The sequence below is a fragment of the Thalassophryne amazonica genome, chromosome 21, assembly GCF_902500255.1.
Source record: "Thalassophryne amazonica chromosome 21, fThaAma1.1, whole genome shotgun sequence".
Lineage (NCBI taxonomy): Eukaryota > Metazoa > Chordata > Actinopteri > Batrachoidiformes > Batrachoididae > Thalassophryne > Thalassophryne amazonica.
In genome coordinates, this window is record NC_047123.1 from 28,646,812 (window position 1) to 28,668,455 (window position 21,644).

The following is a 21,644-nucleotide window of genomic DNA, read 5'->3' on the forward strand; positions in this document are numbered from 1 at the left end:
TGTTTTCAACTAAAGTGAATGAAACTTGGCGTAATGGTCAAACTTGGCGATAAGGAGAACTCTTTACACTTTGATGTTGATCAGGATGTGCATGTGCATTCTGGATGATTTTGAAATGGGTTCTAAACAGCAAACATTTTCCAACATTTTTTTAAGCTTCTCAAAGCTTTTACATTTCCATCGTGATGCAGTTTGGTGGCTGGAGTGATTCTGTACTAAAGACCTCACATTGGCAAGTAAAGGTCACTTAAGCTTTTCTCTGTCACTTGTTCATAAAATGATTCCGTTGATTTTCTCAAGTGAGACAAGATAGTAATCATCCACCAGATTACAAACTGGTGCTTAATTTTGGCAAGTTTGTTTTGCGTCTGTGTTTCTTACTGACACTTAGTGTTAATTAGTGAAATGACCACAAGTGGATGGTAGGATGAAGTAAAAAAAAAGAGCATGAGATGAAATGGACAGATCTATAGATTCCCCCCCGACACCATGTAGGTTAACTCCGTCATTGTGTTGAGGTCATTTCCTGGCGACTCACGTGCAGACTGGAGAAGGTGTACCATGAGAAAACCGTCAGGCCTCTGCCGGCATGTTTGTGCATCTGTATTTTATTTCATATTTTTTTAATTGGGAAGGAAACGGGATCTGATGTCACTGGCTCACAAACAGGATGCACTGATTAGAACACAATGACGACGCCTGGCCGTGCTGGCGAGACGCACGGGCCAAAGAGCAGAGTCGTAGCATGTGCACGCAGGTGGTTGAGAGAGTAAGATCACGGTGGGAAGAAAACGTCACCGTACAATTGCTGGCTCATGCGACAGGCAATAGCTTGGAGTAATGGTGGGGATTGGGATTTAGGGGGAAGCTTCTTTTCTCCAAATCTGCTCAGATGTGCACATGTTGGAGAGGATCCACAGAGATCATTGTTAACAGGAAGTGCATGAAGGAGTTATTGAGATTCTCTGCCAAACATTGATTGCAACTGACGGGGAGTTAAATGTCATACGATTCCTGGGAATTGAAGGCAGTTGAGGATGTCAAAATAAAAGGCATTTTAACATTTTCACACTTGCCAGGTGCACTCGTTGCCTTGTTGTGTTATATGGGTTTTCAGCTCGTTAACATAGGTTGCTGAGTATTGCGAAAAATCAAGTTTGTAGCCAACAAATGTTTAAATTGAAAACTCTGTTCAGCTCCCTGCTTTACATGGAACAAGGCTGCTGCTGGCAGGGGCAGAACGATACGCTAGCTCCACAATTCCATATGTATCACACCCATCGGGATTGCATGCATGTCGCGATGCACCTGTTGCGATTGCATGTGTCATGATGCACGGGTCGCGATTGCATGTGCGTCGCGATGCACCTGTCACAATTGCATGCGTGTCGTGATGACGCACCTGTCGCAGTTGCATGCGTGTCGCGATGACGCACCTGTCGCAGTTGCATGCGTGTCGCGATGACGCACCTGTCGCAATTGCATGTGTGTCGCGATTGCATCTGCTGCAAGTTTGGTACTTTTTACATTCTCTTCCCACTAATTATGTACAAAGTAATCTGAAGTGTGATGTTTTCATATTTTCACATTTTCTAAATAATTGATGATTCTTCTGCAGGTCATTATTTCTTCCATGCAGAAGTTGACTTTTAATGGTATCATGATGCTCGTTTCAAAAGGATTATACGATTCGATACAGGCCCCATGATATTATGGTCACATGTGACATATCGTTCCATCATTTGTTGCTAGAACGTAAAGTTTCTGATTTGGATGCGTTCCATGATACAACTTAAAACTTTTGTGACATCTAAAAGAAGCTGTTTTGGGCCTAAACATGGTCTATAAGAGAATTCCCAAATGCACAGGGAATAGAATTGTAGGAATTAGACTGTTTAGTCTCGACTGGTTTTCCACAACATGAAAATCACTCTTAAAAAAAAAAAAATCTACGGAAAATGTGCGAGCGCACAGGCCGAGATGATGCGCAACAACATTTTGTTAAATTTCTCATGTACTGGGGCCTGGACTGAGCTTGCAGCGGCTCAAGGGGTTGGGCGACGGTTGAAACGCCTGTTGCACCTTGGCGGAGGAACGCACTCGAGCGAGTGCTTCTCTTCATCACGCATGAGGACATCAGATCCAATAGCTCCCATCTGTGACAGCTCAGTGCACCCCCACCCCCCCTTTGTTTGCAGGAGTGGGTGGTACAGAGCGGGTGTTGAACTACTGCCCTCAACCCTGACGGGGGGGCGGCGGGCATTTGGGGGAGTGTGCATGTGCTTGTGCATGCTTTTCTTTTATTTAATAGGAGGCAGCCTGTGCACTCCGAGGCCTGGCATATGCTGCTGTTTTTATGGCACTGCTGAATCACCCCTCCCCACGGCATCTGTTTGGTTGGCCGTGCACGGACGTGAGCGTGCATGCTGAAGGTGGAGGAGGGTGTGTTCCCCTTTACCCTGCGCCTGGCTTTGTTTTGCCATTTCCAGCTTGAGAAGGGATGGGGAGAGGGTGGGATGGTATCCGTGGAAACGGATTTGAATTTCAAGCCAATTTGGATCCGGGAACAGAAAGCGGGGCGGGGCTGGAACCAAAGGAGGTGACTTATTTTTACAGGAAACAAACATGATGTCATCTGAGGTCATTGGATTACCTTTTATAATATAAAAAAATATAATTAATATGTGAAATTTGTGATGTTTCTACTTGAACCCACAAATTAAATGAATCATATTAATAATGTGCAACACTGGCACCTTGTGTTTGACATGGGATTGTTTTTTGTGTGACTTTTCATTCATACTGTCACATATTTAAACTTTGCTGACACACAGCACGTTTAATCCAAGTTGGCTCCAAGATGAGTTGCAAGGTCAAACAATCATCAAGTGGCTGATATCAAAATAATACGAGTTTTATTTGTGTTTAATAGTAGCGATAGCTGCATCTGTATTTGAAGCATTGAACTCATATTTTGACCTTGGCCCGTCACCTTGAATTTACCTGATTTTTCTCTAAATCACACCATTTTGCACTTGGCTTAGCTTCAATCATTCCACCAAGTTTGGTCCAAATTGGATCAAATGCTTGGTTATTTTGCTCAGGCGGAGGTCGATGACCACATAGGCCCATATGCAGATATAATAATAATAATAAATCCAATGCACACCAGAGCATCATTCATACTCATTTTCATTGCAGAAAGACAACTGGTTATATTCTGAGGAAATTAAAAGCAGTTTTCAAGGAAGCTTTATTCATCAGATGTTTGGTCCTTATAAATATGCATTATATACAAAATAATATAAAACATATAAAGAGCAGTGTGTCATTTAAATTAAACTCTGGAAATAATCACTTCTTTTAAAAATTACATTATTGGTTCTGCATTTTGAATTGTGTTATAGGCAGGCAGTGGTGTGACAGTCTCTTTGTATTCTTCACTTGGGTTGCATTCAAAAAACAACATTCTATGCACACTTGACTTTTTCTTGGATTTTGGTGGCACGTTGTGCTTCTGTGTTGTTGTTTTTTTTTTCTCCTCAAAGCCCTGTTGTTTTTGGAAAGCATTTTTTTTTCCTCCTACCCACTTTTTTTTGTGTGTCTTTTTGTAGTGCAAATGATCCAAGAAGATACAAGGGCACAAATTAAAGTTCAAACCCCCGTTTTTAAGGCTTCTAGTGAATTTGGGCTGCGAACAATCTTCATCATGGCATGGAGGAGTCCGACCGATCGGCAGCTAACGATGAACTGCTGAGGTTGGATTCTGGCGACGGGCGAGTCGGCTCGTCTCGACCCTGAGTCTTGCATAGGAGGCGGAGCTTGCAGGAGCGTCTCGGGTCAACGTGGGGATTGAAGGGGTTAAATCTCAGGCACCGTGTTTTATGTTCTTTTTTTCTGATTGGTTGGCTGTCACCATGATTATCACACAAGGCTGGGTCCAGTGCACGAGGCAAATAAATCCACCTTTTCCCGCCCAGGATGGCCATCAGTCAGTTTCCCGGGCAGAGATCCATCACTGTACATGTTCTTGCATACGGACAAGTTTCTCGATTCTGTCCTCAAGTGTTCCAGAGCAGCAGGGGACGTCTCCAAAACTACGTCCAGCCTCTTCTTGGCATTTGTAAACAATCCAGAATGGAACATTCTGCCTTGATTGTGTCTTTGTCCTCACTCACTCTCACAGTTTATACCTGCAAGCGAAAAAAGTTCAAGGAAAATTAGATACATAGTGCAAGGGGGAAAACTAATACCTCTATTAACTTTAATGCTGTTGTATGTAAAATCTGAAAAAATCTGAACGAGTGAGTTGCGGGACGGAAATAAGAAAATTTCCAAGTTGCCAAATATCCATCTAAATTGAATTAAAAATGTTATAATGTATGTCTGCGGTTGTTATCGACCATCAAAATATTGTGAGGTTTTTGACTTCAGCATCCTCAAAGTCTGACAATTCGGCATCTTTGGAGACTGAAACCATCTTGTTATAAGCAAAGTCTGGGCCTGAAACAACTCATTTTAGACCAATGTATGTTGCATAGGTCCATATCCAAAATCCTGCTTAGAGAGTTGGGGGGATCCTGCTTGGTGTATGTGAGCAAGTGCGCATTCTGCATAACACGTCCACATGATTTACAGGTGGAGACTAAACCGCTGACCTTATATTATTCGTGAGAAGGGTCGTGGCTAGCGGCAGCTCCTTTTGATTTAAAGTGGCAGTTACAGAAATGGGAAATCTTTAGAAACCTGGAACATTTTTTATTATTATTTATTTATTTTGTCAGTTTTTAAGAATTACTCACATCAGAGCCTGTGAAGTATTTTTGGTTAGAATTTTTTAATATATATTTTTTTAGAATTTTTAGAAAAATTCAAAATGTTATAATTTTACAACTTCTACAATTTTTTTTCAACAACTTATATTAGCTTAACAATATGACCCACTTAACCTAGACAATGATAATGATCATAACACTACTTCTACTTCTACTTATAATAATAGTAGTAATTCATTTTATGACTAATGGCAACATTTTTTTTGAAAATTTGGAAACAAATGTATATTGTAGAAAACACGTGTATGTGTTTGTGTGTATTTTTATATATCTGTGTCAGATATACAGAATGGATTTAATAGAAAAATTCTAAATTATAGAATTTTAGAAAAATTCAAAATTTTAGAATTTTACAACTTCTACATTTTTTTCAACAACTTATATTAGCTTAACAATATGACCCACTTAACCTAGTCAATAATAATGATCATAACACTACTTCTACGTCTTATAATAATAGTAATAATTCATTTTATGACTAAAGGAAACATTTTTTTTGAAAATTTGGAAACAAATGTATATTTTAGAAAACACGTGTATGTGTTTGTGTGTATTTTTGTATATCTATGTCAGATATACAGAATGGATTTAATTTTAGTCAATATAGGATAAAGAATAGTCAAGTCAGAATACAATCTATAATTTATTACATCATAAATTTCTGGACATATGTTTGGGGGGTAGAGCACTTGGGATAGCGTGTGTCATTTGAAATAGTCAGAGATTTACGGTAATGCTTTTTGTGCCTTACCTCAGTTGCTATGACGCATTCCCGCCGCTCCTCTGCTATAACAAAGACCGACTGGTACATGGAGTCTCGAGAGGAACATATAGTTGATATCCTACACTCTGGTTTTTCACTGCAAACACAAATCACGTCACATTATCACAAAGAAGCAGCACATGGAAGAAGCATGCATGCAGATAGGGGGCAGTATGGGGCAAATTTATATATATATATATATATATATATATATATATATATAAAACCCTTCAAACACGAAATTTAATGGAGGACAAACAATTCATATAATTTCTAGTAAATAAGGTATAGTAAATATAAATAAATAATTTCAGGTAAATAAGCTAAATATTCCACTTTAACTGCACATTATTGCGAAACGTAGGTTATAGGTCCGGATCTGGGTGCATACTAATACTGGCCCTCAAATGTCTTCCGACATTTCCAGTATTCTGGCATATTGTTTTAGTGCCAGGTGCAAGTACAGGCAGCCCTGCCATTGCCTGCATGTCTTCCCCTATACTGGTGCCAGAACCAAGACCTGGCCTTGGAGACTGGTGTGCCAAGTCTTTTGAAATGAAAGAACCTGACCATTAATTTCAAGGTAACTGTAACTTCAACCACACCTGCTCCTAATTTCCATAGTGCATGTGATGATGGGATTATTCATTGCAACAATACCAGAAATGTCCAACAGGTGGTAGACGTTGCATAAGCACAACACACCTTGCGTCTTGGGTTGATCTGGTGCATCAGAGTTAACCAAACTTTAATCAGTTTATGCTTATTTCATGGCTTCTTAATTGGGAGACTTGCATGATGGTAGCATTTAATAATTTAGAGTCATAGTGTAAAGAATCTGGGGGGATTGCAGTTTTCAAGGTATATACCTAGGCTATTTCCAAATGCTAGGAATAGTGATTAGTACATATAGTGGCCTGGGAGCCTTCATATGTACAGACCAATAAACAAACAGAATATAGTTTAATACTGTAATACAAGCTGATTCAAAGTATGGGGAAATGTACAGCAAAAACATTCTTACCTGTACATTCTACTCAAGGGCATTTTGTCTTCTAAACTCTTGTCATAAATAAGACTTTTATCTTCTTGTGTTTTTTCATCCTTTAACTCTTTAGAATTAGAGTTGTAAGAATCCAAATGATAGTTTTTATGGATAAAGTTCAATTTCTCTGAATCGCAGTCCACCTCCAGACTAATTTTCTGGTTGGTGTTTTTCAGCTGAGAAGCTGGAATGAGGTTGTCCTTCTGAACGTTGGATATGTTGTTCATGGTCTCTGTGTCGCTCCTGTCCCTTTGGGCTTGCCTGTGGATGTGTCTCAATGCCAAGCCCACCATGCACAACAGCACCAACAGGGCTACCAGCCCCACAGCCAGAGAGACTGCCGCCCACTGGAAGCCGTCCTGAACATCCCCATTGGCCACTGGGGAGGTCACTGCAGTGAAGACCTCGCAGCGTTGTCCAGTGAAGCCTGGGGAGCAGATGCAAGAAGCCGGGGGTTCTCCTGGACCTCCACCTCCAGTGCAAAGACCCCCGTTGAGGCAAGGGCGAACGGAGCACTCATCCAGAACTTTATCGCAGTTGCGTCCACCATATCCTGGAGGACAGTCGCAGGTATAGTCATTGATTCGGTCTTGGCAGGTGCCTCCATTGATGCATGGGTTTCCAGCACATTCGTTGATGTTGATTTCACAACGCTGGCCAGTAAAACCCGCGCGGCAACTGCAGACACGAATTCCGCCATGTATCAGACACAGACCACCTGCAGAAGATGAGAAAAGAATATTTATGACCACCTCTGCTGTTGAAAAATGAAATTGTTTATTGAATGGCCACTTGAGACTAGCTCCAAAAGCAAGTAAATGTCCATAGAACAGAAATAAACATGCTAAAAAAAAAAAAAAAAAAAAAAAAAAAAAAAAAATCACTCATACCTAGTTTTCCTGATCAAAACAACTGTACTTCAGAGAATTTTTTATAGAACTCATCAGTTTAAGCAATTTTAAGCCATAAAGCTATGAATAATTAGTGGTGTTCTCACTTGAGGGACAGCTAGTGTGTTGGGTCCAAAGGTAGCTAGCAGTGATTGCCTGAGTTTGAACCTTTGGGTGTTTTATTACAAATAACTGAGGGAATATTGCTTACTGTGCCATTAATTGTACTAATCAGTCATCAGAGAAAGATGTCTGTGCTTCAGCATTTCCCCCTCAGTGTAATTTTAGTGTGAAAGTTGTATGTTAGCACTAATTAGCAGGTATTGACTGCAGGCAGATCATGGGTACTGATAATTTGGTCACATTGACAAAATAATACCTGTACCCAAGTCACCCTTTATAAGAACCACCGCCCACTCTACAAAAAGTATGCATTAATCACCTAAACCATGGTTATCTAGCTTGTTAGCCTTAGCCAGATTGCCCGCCAAGTCAAAGCACAGCTAAGATGCTACGTCTACAGCTGCCCCACTTGACCTTCAAAACCACTCTTAAAAAAAAGTATGGCTAATTTATTGTTATGATCAAGAGTATGTTTAAACAAGACAGAAAAGCTAGCTTAGCTAATGGCGTAGTCTGTATTTTGAAGCAGTAGAAGACAACTCCACATGAGGTATCATCAGGTCACATATGTTGCATTGTTCAGAACAAACCCAAATGAAAAAAAAAGACTTTTGAAATATGCAACAAGCTGGGGGGTAACATTTACAAGCCACTGCACGCTGTTGCCGAGTGTTTACATGAAGGACAATAGAGACCAGGTTCCCATTAATTCCTGTTGTTCCACACTGCTTCCAGTTGCAGGAATCGCAAAGGGAAGTACAGACACAAGGGGTTTGACGAACCGTACCATTTGCACAGGGAAGCGACGTGCACTTGTCCACTCTCTTTTCACAGTTGAGTCCAGTGTAGCCGCGGGGACACTCGCACATGTAGCTGTGGCCGCCGTCTTTCTCCCAGCATTTGCCACCGTGGAAGCACGGTGAGTCGGCACACGTTAGCACGTTGTGCTCACAGTGGGTGCCTTCAAAACCCTGGAGACATGCACACTTGTAGCCGGACTCCAGATTCTGTAGAAATGCAAAGCAGAAGTTAGCCAGTGAAATGTTTGAAAAGCTAATACGGTGACAAACGAATGTGAAGCTGATAGAAGGAATCCTCTGATTTTTAACAAATCCCCCCACACTTATGCCAATATTCGATTAATTCAGGGAATTACTTTCCTTTCCGTTACAATTGCTGATTCACAAACCAGTAGGGATTGTTACTGTCCAAAAGGCAGTGGCAATCATGTATGCTAGCTATGCTAAGTCATCTAATTTTATAAATGCTACTTTACCAAAACATAAATTGTTGCAAAAAACAGATCAGTATAATTTTCGATCAGCTGGATAATACTAGAAGGAACAATTACCTACACATTACTGGCTAGCATGCTACCCTACAAGTTGGCTAACTACAATGTGGCTAAGATACCTAAATAAAACTATGCTTATGCTAATATTTACTGAACTTGGTGTTGAACACATTGCACATCTAATTCCAGTCTGGAGTATATCTAGAGCAGTGTATGTACTGAATGTTTATCACATACACCAGTATGCTAATGTCACGTGAGATGCGCCGTGTCCTGTTATATCAGGAGATATGATATGACACTTCAGAATAGAGGGACTGATTCTAAATGTTTTTCCGATGACGTAAAAAGGGACATGCCAAAAATGACCCAGCCTGGCCCACTCGCTACAGTAATCGCCATGTTAGCTTATGGTATCATAATAGTAACTCGCTAACATAACATGATACCTTAATTTGTAAAATTCCAAGTATAAACCTAAAAAAAAACAAAAAATGGCTGGTTGCTACCAATACACTCAATTCATGTAAGTGCTTTGGCATTACTGTAGCTTCCTTAGCTAGCTAGATTAGCAAGTATGCCTCAGAAGTGGATCGGTCCGTGTGTAGTTTAAATAATGGCAAGTTGCCCACTTTGATTCAGTAGCTTAATGTTGCAGTGGTAACATTGCATATTTGTGCACGATTAGCTCCACGCTAACACGTGTGCTGCAGCACTTTACATAGTCAATCCATAATATAACGGATTTCCGGGTATTTCTAGCGTATGCTTTCGTGTACGTCTTACTGTGCATATGCCTCCATTCCTGCAGGGGTTTCTGTCACATTCCTGCATCTCCAGCTCACAGTTGACCCCTGTCAACCCTGGTAGGCACGTGCACGTGTAGCTGCCCTGGCCTGTATTCATGCAGGTGGCGCCATTCACACATGGATGGTGATGTGTGCAGAAATTCAAATCTGGGTTGTGGGGGAGAGAAACAAGAGTTTTACCTCTGTGGATACGCTTAATTTACTAATGCTTAAAGTAACATGAGAAGATCTTTTAAAAGGGAAGAACAGCAGTGGTCCAAGTGGTCCGGTGTACCTTGATCACATAATAGGCCTCCCCAACCCTCCTGGCAGTTGCACTGCCACGCCACCTGGCAGGTGCCGTGCTTACAGGCTGGATACTTCTGACACTCGTCGCAGAATGTGCCTTGCCATCCTTTTCTGCACCTGGAGAGGGATTAAAACATGACGTTTGATGACTCCTTCCATTGCAGGTCTTGCAGTTATCACCAGTTTAATTTGCACCCTCTAGATTAACTACACGAAATCAACCCAAAATGGAATCATGTTCAAATTAAAGGGGCCGTATTATGCAAAATAATTTTTGCGTCTACTTTTTAAGAGTCACATCTGGTGACTTTTATGCTGCCTATCCTCAGGCCCACAATTCTACATTGTGCATGTTGAAATTCCTCTAATATTTTGTCCTCTAATGGCTTGCTCAACTTTTGTGACATATGTAACGACTCTGTGAGAGAAGGCGTGGCAAGCAGCAGTTCCTTTCTATTTAAGTCAACAGGCACATACAGTGGCGTAGGTAGGATTTTTTTTTTGGGGGGGGCACTATCACAACATGTCACAATCATTGTGCTTCTAGTGTTTTGAAACATTGAATCCTTTTTTTCAAAGCAATTTTTTCAGTATTTTGAAGTGGAAAATCATTTTAGGAAGCAACTATTTCTCAAATGTTTCACATAAAGGATTCTGTAATGTCCACAAGTTGTTGCCATCATGGTGTTTAGAACTGCTCAAAACAGGTGAACCGATTGGTTCATTATGTGTTTCAAGCATTTTGAAACATTAATTTTAAGACATGAAAGTTTCATTTTGTGCTTGAGGTATTTTAAAATGCTGATTTGTCACCTAATGGTTAAATTCACTGTTTTGACTGGTTCATAACAGCATTTTTTCTTTAAATCAAATGACTGTCTCACTCGATGTCACGATCATAGTGTTTCAAAACACTGATTCATTTTCAAACGGCTTGTTTTACTTAGTGTTTCTCATACTGTTAAATAGAGACTATTTCTCTGAAACCTTTAGAACATGTTTTGGAAGAGTGAACCTTTTGCTGAATCGAGGAATCCACACTGTCCACTAGATGTCGCCATCACAATGTTTTGAACACTGTGAAACTGAAACATTTTCTCAAATGATGTTTTCACGTGATCTTTTGAGAATTTGCGAACAATTATTTTCAAAATGTAACTATTCAAATTCAAATTGGTAAATTGTTTTCTAAAGTGATTGATTTGTTTCGTGGGTTTGTTGAACATTTTGAAAGAATCATTTCTGCAACAACAGCATCAAAATGTGTAGAATATTACAGGAGGGGCTTGAGAGAATGATGCCTACCAACTCAGCCTATGGAAATGTAAAGTTGTTTCCTAGAGATGTGAATATTTATTTATTTATTTATTCATTTATTTAGTTGTCTCTGGGGTATTTTGGCTAAAAAGAACATGTTTTGTAAAATACTTGCTGACACATATTGGCACGCTGAAAAGATGTGTAATATGACCCCTTTAAAATCTTTATTGCAAACACGAAGGGGTTAAATTGCAAGATAAAAATGTGCAACCAAAGGTGGAGATTTTTGGCCATAAGCTCACTGCAAAAGCAAAAACAATAAAATAATAAAAGTAAAATAAGTAATGATTTTTCTTTTTTAAAATATTAATAATAAAAATCTTTTATACTCTTCCCATGGATATCCAGTTGTTGATGCAGTTGCACACTTTTGTCACACCCCCAGACTGTCTGAGATGTGCCTTTTTCTTTAATATTCCAACTTTTTTTTTGTTTTGGTTTTTGCTGAGTGAGCAGCTTTACAGTATTGGGGCTCTAAAGGGTTTAACCTCAATTTAGGTCACTTTTAATGGCTGGGAATGACAGATTTGTGTCTGGAAAGAGGGCAAATAGGATTCAAGAGGAATTTCCCACAGCGAGTGGGTTAACGTTGGTGTGATTGATCCTCACCAGTGGGTAAGAGCAACGTTTGGATCTGCAGCTTTGAACAGATGCTTCTGCTTTCTATTTTATTTATTTATGTTTTAAATGAGAAAACTGACACGGGCAGCTGTCATTTGCAGCCGACGTAACCGTTAAAGTTACTTACACACACTCGCCGGGTTTGGAGCAGTTTCCGTTACTCTCACTGCAGCCCTCCAGACAGATCGCTAAAGAAAGAAAAGAAAACAAACATAAATATGCTGCATTTTCTCCAAAGTACATTTCATTAAAAAGCAACAACTGTCAAACGCATGAAACCAAAGCGGCACTCTGAATGCATACTTATGTCACAAGCTGATACTCGCCACGTGTATCTTAACCAAACTGCGTTTATGGAAAAAAATTGCACGAATAGAACCCTTTTGCATAAGTACGAAGAAACCTGGTTTTAAAAAAATATGCATTTTTTTAATTTATTTTTTGCGATGTTGAAGAAAAACATTAAGTGAATCAGAGTCGAATTGCAATTTTTAAGTGAATGCATACACTGCTTATTTATTTCAAAAATGCTTTTGCACATTTTTAATGTGTGTAATTTATGCATAAATTACTTTACAACATAGGTTTTGAGATGGTGTGAAAACAACACCCCCTTGGGCAGCAGTAAAAATTACAAATGTGACTCCCAAAAGATAGTAGAACTAGCAAACTAACTTTTGCTATTTTATATATATAAAAAAACAAAACCTTAAATATGTTGCATGCCAAAATCATTTTCAGGCTTTTCAGGCTCTCCTTCTTCCATATCACTAATCTGCAGTACAGATGAAAATTTTTGTACCATCCCCAGCCACGTCTTACTTATTCTTTAATTCCAGTTTTGCTGCCCCATTCTGTTGTACATTTTGCCTGATATTTGCCCGCACAGCGGGCGTCATGTACCTCTCTGTGACAGCTAACTTAAGTCGTTAGCTGGGCGGCCCTCAAGGCTAAGTACACGGCATGCTCGGTGTTCAGGTGGCAGACAAACTCTGTGTGTTCAACCATCTGTTTGTAATTTTTTTGAACTTATCCAGCACATGGAATATCACACAGACAAGACAAAGTTATTTTTTCCAATCAATCTGATGTATTAAAGTTCACCCAGTTCCTCATTATACCTTCTTTTAATTTAGCGAGTTGAAAGATGATTCCATTTATAGTTTTTGAGTTACTGTCCACATAAGCTGGCTGACATGTACTCACTCCCTCACTCATCCACTCATCTATATTTTTGCTGTCTAAACCCTTTGCATTACCAGCACAGGGAGCAGTGCATTTGCACACTTTGTAACGCACCACATGCACTATGAATGAGGACATGTGTGGCGCATATGAACACGGCTACAGTGTGGCGTCACCTTTCTCAACTTTTTTTTTTTTAATGCAAATGTTAATTTTTGTATTTTTGTATTTTTTAAGCAATAAAAATTGTCACATTTGGCCTGCTAGGAGTCATGAAAGTACCTTTCTTAAAAATATTGTGTGCATGTTGAAGCCAGATGGGGGCGCTCTAACGACAGCAAGACCCATCGCGGTAGTGATACGGCATCAGCGAAACTATATTCTGCCTCTTTACAGCGACCTGGGATTGACCTTGAGTATGTTAATGATCAAATTCAAAGCTGCATATTATAAACCTACTTATGACGTCCTGTTCGTGTCTAATGTAACCATTTGGCCAGCAATAACCACAATATGAGATCAAAGCTTAGATGACCTTGATTGTGACATTCAAGGTCAAATGCAATAGTAGATATTGAAATACCACACGACTTCCTTGTCTAAATGTAACTAATAAGCCCGTGTAGCCATGATAATGGATCAAAGCTTGATCGACCCTGATTGTGCCCTTCAGGGTCACTCAAGGTGAAATGTGATGTACATTTTGAAAGGTCATGTGTGTCTTCCTGTTCATCTCTAATAGTAACAATGGGCTTATTGTATTTAATTCAATTACAAGCCATAGAAAACGCTCCCCCTTGATTTGCATTCAGCAAAAAAATTTGACCCTGTGCTACGACCTTGACCTTTGACCCAGAAACTGAAAGGTTAATGGGATGAGATCCTGGGGTGGGATTAACTAACATACAAACAGGTGAAAACCAACAGTTGTCGCCTTGCAGCACCTGTTGGTTGTTCTTTCTTTTCATTTTTCCAAACACTCAACTGTGTGAGTTCGAGGAAGAATCTACCTGTCAGCCACGCCTCTTGCCTCGTTAAGTGGGTTTTTTCTTTTTTTGGGCCATTCTGGCCTGACACTGATTCTCGGGCAGCAGCATTTCAGGCGGCTGATGGTAAGCAGCCGCTTTAGTTCCCAACAGATGCTCGCTCTCAATAGCAGACAGCTGTCGCCATTGTTGTTTGCGGTCCACCGCCACCGTGTTTGCAGCTGCTCCTCCCGCGCACCCAACAATGGAGGGGACTAGTTGGTGGCGCGTGGCGGATAATAATGCCGTGATTAACCTTGGCGCGTGCAGCCTCCCATCAATGCACGCACAGCGCCCCGCCTCCCTGCCTGTGGATTATGTTACCGGGCACGCGCCCTCACGCCACTTTCTAGTACAAAAAAAAAAAAAAAAAGACAAAATAAAAGTGAGTGCTGCTTAAATGTAAACAACACATGAAGTGACAGAATAATTTCAATTCTGATGATTTAATGATGTTTTTCCATTAAATGCACCTAAAATCAGAATTATTCCATTTTCAGCTCTTTTATGTGCTTAAAACGTCTTTAATCTTCTATAACAGGCAGTTTAAAGTGATGTGTGGAGCTGTTAACAACCAAACTTTCTTTTTTAAAATTCGTCATTGTGCAAAGTCTGTATTGACTTTTTACAGTCACAGGTTTAGTTTTGTGTTTAAAAATGAATTTTTGCAAATGCAGAATGTTTGCACTTTTGAATCTGACCATCACTTCTGGAAGGACACCATGCACTTCCAGTATTGGAACAAGGTTCTCAACCTAATGTCACAGCTGACTTGCGACTTTGCAGATGACTTTATTTTAAATGATTTGGGCTTGTTATTGGGGTTATTTTTTTTCTGAAATGCATCAGAAATTCAAAACTTGAACAATAGTTGAATTACTTCCGGCCCTCACATTTGCACACTTCCGGAAGTCTTGCACAGTAGCATGATTCTAATATGGTCCAGGTCGAATGCTGCCTTCACATGCCACTTGGAAGATCCTATTTCCATCTTGGAAAGTCAGAATTTCAAGTTGGTCACGTTCAAGTGCTTTGTTGTCGTAGCAAAATGCGAACGACATATTGCGATGGATACGATGATGATAGTTATCGCTCGCTATTCGAGTTGAGTTCGCAGAGATGCAAAGAAGCATGCAGGTTACAATCTTAAGAATTTTATACCTCCTATGGCTACATCTGTCCTCAATTCCGCCATTCCAAAGTCCGGAACTTGTTTATCAAAATTACGAGTTCCTACTTGAAATTACAACTTTTTTTTGGGGGGGGGGGGGGGGGGGGGGTTGTTCTAGTGAAATTTACAATCAACAAGTCTTATTTACCACAATTTCTACAGCATGTGAAGGCAAGACGAGTCTGAAAAACTTTTGATTTGCATAGTGCGCGGAACAGGTAGTTGAGCCCGTCTCCTTCGGTTTTTAAATAAATGCTTTCACCTCGCAAGTCTCCAAATTAAAAGCTCTTATAATGAGGAAAAGCTTTTAAAACTTTGGATAACCTTGTTGCAACAGATCAGTACAAAAAACACCAAAAAAATTTATAAATAACTGTCATATATCTGCTGAAGATGTCTACAATTGCTGTGAAGAATAATCTTATCATTACATGCATGATGGAAATTAGGAGCAGGTGCTTTGAAGTTGAATGTAGCTTGGTGTGAGCTTAGTTTTACATTTCCAAAATCTAGTTCTGGCAGCCACTTCTTTTAGCAAAATTTAAGCCTTAATTGGCTCATTTTGGTCACAAAAGTCCAGGCCTGGACCCCTGCTTACTCTATGAAATGACCTCCAAGCCATATTAGCGAGTTGAAATGGTGCATGATGTGACTCCTTGAATTGCATAACCCAATGCTCTAAGTGTAAAACGGCTCCACGTGAGAGAGGAAATCAGTGTCTGAAACTAATCTGTCATCCACATGTATATTTTCCATACTTGCCGACGATTGATGCATCTGTAATTGCAACACGTGAGCCCATCTGGTTAGAATTTGGGGCCACGGTCAAAATAGCACATGCCAATTTCTCTCTGGCCACCGAGTGACATAGATGACAGATCTGCTGTCACCCGCACGGTCACATATCCGGCACATGGTAGCTATTACTCTCTCAGTGCCTCCTTCCAAATCTACTCTTTGATTAATTTGTTTTAGTGGTACCATGGAGCCAGAAAGGCTTCTGGTTTCCTCAGAGACGGTTTGTTGTCACACTGAGGTTGCCCTTTAAAGGGGTCATATTATGCACCTTTTATACAAGCTCATGTTTATAGCCAAAATAGATACTGAAGCAATGCATGCTGCAGAAACGGGAGAAAATGCATCCTGCAGAATGAAACATTCACATCTCTATGGAAACAATTTGTTTCTCTGCCTGTTGCTTTAAAACAAACAGACATGCCAATCTGTAAAAGTGGATTTAAAAAAATGTGCACTATATGGCCTCTTTAATCAATAAACAGCATTGACCTTGTTTCCCAAAAGACTGAGGCTTTGGGAATAGAAAAACAAACAAACAATCAAACAAACAAACAAAACAATCTCACATTAAGCCACATGTAATTCGAGCCACACCTGCTCCTCATTTCCATCATGCATGTGATAGAATTATTCCCTGCAACAAGCCCAGACATGTCCAACAGGTGACGGACAGGTTTATGGTATAACACATAAATAAGTGATTCTCAAAGTGTGGGCCATGGCCCTCTGGTGGGCTGTGAAGGTAATATAGGTGGGCCATGAGAAGTACTGTATTTTCCAGAATATATATATCGCAGGTTATTTTACTAGTTTGAGGGTACATCAATTGTAATGACAATAACTGTGATTCATACTTGGGTGTGACTTATAAATGTTTTTTTAATCTCTCTTCAAGGGGCATGTTTAGAAAGTCTTCAATTTAGACTTTATTATAAAGTTAAAATTTTAATAATAATAACTAACAATAAAAAGCCATGCCATGCAACTTGTGCGTGTGTGTGACCCCCACATGCATGCACTATAACCATTATAATATCTGATGTAATTAAGCATAATATATGTATATATTGAAATACTTAATAATAATCACAGTTGTCAATCAAAATTGGGATCAAAGGTTTGGGTGGTCCCCAGATGATTTGTAGATTTCAAAGTGCGCCCCCTGTGTTCTTAAGTTTTAGATCGGCTGTTTCAGGCAAAACAAAAAAGAAAAAAAATGTAACTGATCTGGTGCATCAACCTTAACCAAATTTTAATCAGTTTATCCACATTTTATGTCCTTTTAATTTGGAGATGTATAAGATTAGAGTACTTATTGTTTATCCACATTATATGTCCTTTTAATTTGGAGATGTATAAGATTAGAGTACTTATTGTTTATCTACATTTTATGTCCTTTTAATTTGGAGATGTATAAGAGTACTTATTGTTTATCCACATTTTAATTTCGAGATGTATAAGATTAGAGTACTTATTGTTTATCTACATTTTATGTCCTTTTAATTTGGAGATGTATAAGATTAGAGTACTTATTGTTTATCCACATTTTAATTTGGAGATGTATAAGATTAGAGTACTTATTGTTTATCCACATTTTAATTTGGAGATGTATAAGATTAGAGTACTTATTGTTTATCCACATTTTAATTTGGAGATGTATAAGATTAGAGCACTTATTGTTTTGAGATATTTTGCTAAAACTTTCAATCTATACATTCATTTACAACATTTTACAGGACACACAGGCTTTTCCAAAGTCCAGGAGTAATCGGTAACCTTTCACCGATTGTTTTGGTTCAATGCCATATTTGCAAAAGCCTGAAATCATGTATGCCTTGATTTATGGATTGAATGTTTTAAAGAAACATGTTCAAGATTTCTCTCTCTCTCACTCTTTCTCTCTTTTTTTAGGGACAAACGGATTGAGTGAAATAATGTCCAGGGGACAGAATGGTCAGAGCCTGGGGGCATTGCCGACTGTTCTAAGGTAAAGACCATCAAAAATCCTACCGTTCCCAACTCTGCAACTCGGCATGTTCAGATTCCGCCATCCACAAGTGATTTTGTGTTGCAACCACAAAGAGTAAACGGCAAAACAAAAGTTCTTGTCAGTAGGCTACGACGGATCCAAAGCAGATATTAAAACTTGTAGACTAGCAACCCTTTAAAAAACTATGGTGTAGTTGTTTTTTTACCTTCCTCGCAGTATGTTCCCTTCCATCCCGGTAGGCAGGACACCTGCCCTTCACGAGTGCAGGTGTAGTGTCCAAACTGGTCGTCCCTGGGCAGGCATTTCTTGGAACAACTTTCCCCGAAGTAGGTTTCGTTGCAGATGACGCGGTAAGAGTAGCTCAGTTCCGTCTGCTTCCCAATTTGCGTGTCCTGAGACCAGTCTGCGCCCACGGCCAGCTGCCTCTTGATGGCGAAGAAGCTGATCAGAAGGTCTGGGTCGTCGGCATCTGGGGAGGGGGGGAAAGGAACACAGAGATGTGACGAGGAGTTGGGATCGCATCCCTTATCGAGACCCACGCGGATGAAAGATGCACTTTAAACTTCCTCCCGGCTTTTCCGTTGGCTGAAAACATTCCCAGGCTGATTTGTCTCTCTTCCAAAGGGCGGAACAGAGCAAGGTGTAAAATACAGGAAGATGGAGTCGGGGGCTTTTGGCAGGCGCTGTGTATTCTCACCGAAGCCCTCAGCTTGTTCCCACGCCAAAAATAGACCAGAGGAAGCTCAATTGTACTGGGTGCAAGAATGCAGAAGGTGTTCTGAAGTTCATAACAAAGGAGCGAATCGGCATGAAGTTATAACTTTAAAAATGCTTTAATATTACAATGCAAATACACTATTGGTGGAGAGAAAAAGCACAGATGGCGCTCCCTCTGGTGGTGAAAAGCGGTTGCACTTACCAAGAGGTAGCGTTCCATAAGGCGAGTGCCAGGCTTCGATTATTAAAGAGAAGGACCCCTGAGAAGAAAGCATATTCAGATGATTAATATTCAGTAATTTATATATTTTTAAAAAGCATGAAAAAGCTTATTTTCTGTTGTGTTTGTAGGAGATGGTCAGTGGCGGCTCCAACATCTTTTTTCTTGGGAGGGCAGGATTATTTGGTTAATTTGCTAAGATTGGGCAAAAATGTATTTTAAAGTAAGTTTCAAATGCCCAATAGATGCCCTTAAATGCACACAAATTCTAATGGGGCATAAATGCAATTTGGGAAAATCTGGGAAAACATACAGGCAGAACTACACAGCTAACAGTCAGGATAAGAAGTGATCTTCTTTTTCATGGCACTATTCTCCCTCGCTATCATCCTCCTACTTCTAATTTCACCAGGTACTGGTATCTTGGCGGAGTTATTCACACACACACACACACACACACACACACACACACACACACACACACACACACACACACACACACACACACACACACACACACACACACACACACACACACAAAAATCACTTTAAATCATGCCAGCATATATCAGAAAATAGAATAATAGCAAAAATGAACATAGCTCACAAGCTTGCTCAGTTGATCACAGTGCATAAACAAGATCTCGCAATACACTAGCTTAAGGGAAAGCTACATATCAAATACATAATTGCATGACAGTTCCCACTAATTATGTATAAAGTAACATGTGGTGAATGTTTTAACTTTAAAGAAAGAAGTTATTCTGAAGTATAAATTGTAATCCTTGATGTTATCTGTTTCCTATTTGTATATTTTATATATATAAAAAAGATTTTTCTGCAAAAGGTAATTATTTCTTAATTTCATGGTATCATCATACTCATTTTTTTTTTTACATCACATTTTACCCTTACACCCTTGGGGGTGCTGTCAGAGCACATCAGAGTGTGGTTGTGGTTAGAAACTTATACTGAATGGCACGTGTTGACTCTATAGTGGGGCACTGATGTTCCTGGGGGTTGTGGGGGGCAGAGCCCCAAGGAGCCCCACCTTAGAGCCGCCTGTGGCGATATCTTCAACGTGCTTTAATGCTTCTGGATTTTAAACTGAGTGACATCCCATCAAGCCAATCTGCTTGTCACCGTGCGTATTACCTAGTGATGTGGATTACAAGGGGCAGCTGACCAATAACAGGCGCGCTCCCCGAAAAAAACGCACGAATATGAAGGAAAATTGAAAAAAAATTGCTCCAAGCGCTTACCGGCCATCCGAAGTTGAAAGGTATTTGTAAAGCGCCAGAGTCCTTTGCGCTGAAAGAGTTGATCCCCAGCACCGGTGTGATTGTACTCCCAAAGATGCAGCCGCCCGGCGACACCACCGCCTGGTAGTTCTTCAGGCAAATTCGAAAATAAGTCCTGCAGTTCGGTTTGCACGGGCTCCCGTTTGTCAGCAAGCCGTTGTTGTTTTTAAATTCGTGGATGTCGAGCTGGAAAACGCCTGAACCCAATGCCTAAAAAAATAATAATAATAATAATAATAATAATGGTATAAAAAACAAAAAAACAGAAGGACATATGATTAAACAGGCTGCGCACAAACGGCTCTCCATCAGTGCCCGCGCGCCTTCATACCTGTGCCATCAACGTGGTGCCGAGCGCGAAGGTGAGCCAGGCTGCCATCCTCCTCCCCGCCAGCAGCCTCCTTATTCCAAAGTGTGTCTCCTGAGCGCACAACACCAACAACAACAGCAAAAAGTCTTAAATCCCTCTTCACCTCCGCGCACGTCTTCCCCTTGGCGCACTCCAAAAGCGTCCTGACAAATAAATCTCCAAGTTACGCAAAAATAAATGTGCGTAAAAATGGACCAGTATCCAAAAGCCGTGCGTGGTTTTTTTTTTTCTTTCTTTTTTTTCTGTCAGCTGCTGTACTCCACAGTGGTCATGTCGCTGTGCGCGCGCGGTTCAGGGCTTGTTTTGGTGCTGAAGTTGGTGCGTCAGAGCGCCGCGTGATGATCATCACTCGTCTTATTACTAGTGAATGAAGCGTATCGTGTCTCCACCCACATATATAGACTGGCACAAGCTGTCGGTCACGCCGCTGACCCCGCCCACGTTACATATTCAAACTCCTCCCCCCCCCACCCTTTTTTTTCTCCCTTTGGAACCCAGCAACAATTATCCAGATTTAACGCGCACCGGCGCTGCGCGCACTGACCACAAAGGAGCTCCAAAACATCTGTTCACCTATTTACAGACCGCGAGCACGACGCACGAGCACGAACCCCTGAAGAGCAACACACGGTTATTAACAGCAAATATTAAAGTTTGTAGCCAACATTAAACAACAAAACACATGCTGTCAGTTGTTTGTGTCCACAGACGGAGCTACGGGGTGGATTCGAATCCCCCACTTCCACCCATCCCAAATATCCCACACATTTACTTTCAACCAATGAACTAGTCACTTGTGAAAGCAGAAAAATGCACTGTAAAAAAAAGTGTGAAATTAACGGTGAAATCACGACATGAAAAAACTAAAACTAAAAACAA

General features: G+C 40.3%; 1 protein-coding gene across 1 annotated transcript; it reads right to left on the bottom strand.

Moving 5' to 3' along the window:
• Window positions 1-3,236: 3,236 nt before the first annotated feature.
• Window positions 3,237-21,118, bottom strand: dll4 (delta-like 4 (Drosophila)). Its single transcript, XM_034162218.1, has 11 exons — window positions 20,727-21,118; window positions 20,357-20,605; window positions 19,077-19,134; window positions 18,363-18,626; window positions 12,116-12,176; window positions 10,034-10,164; window positions 9,737-9,906; window positions 8,444-8,663; window positions 6,623-7,361; window positions 5,587-5,695; window positions 3,237-4,193 (listed from the first exon to the last, which is right to left on the bottom strand). Exons 1-11 carry the CDS (start codon window positions 20,772-20,774, stop codon window positions 4,188-4,190), a joined length of 2,055 nt encoding a protein of 684 aa, XP_034018109.1. The 5' UTR covers window positions 20,775-21,118; the 3' UTR covers window positions 3,237-4,187.
• Window positions 21,119-21,644: the final 526 nt, after the last annotated feature.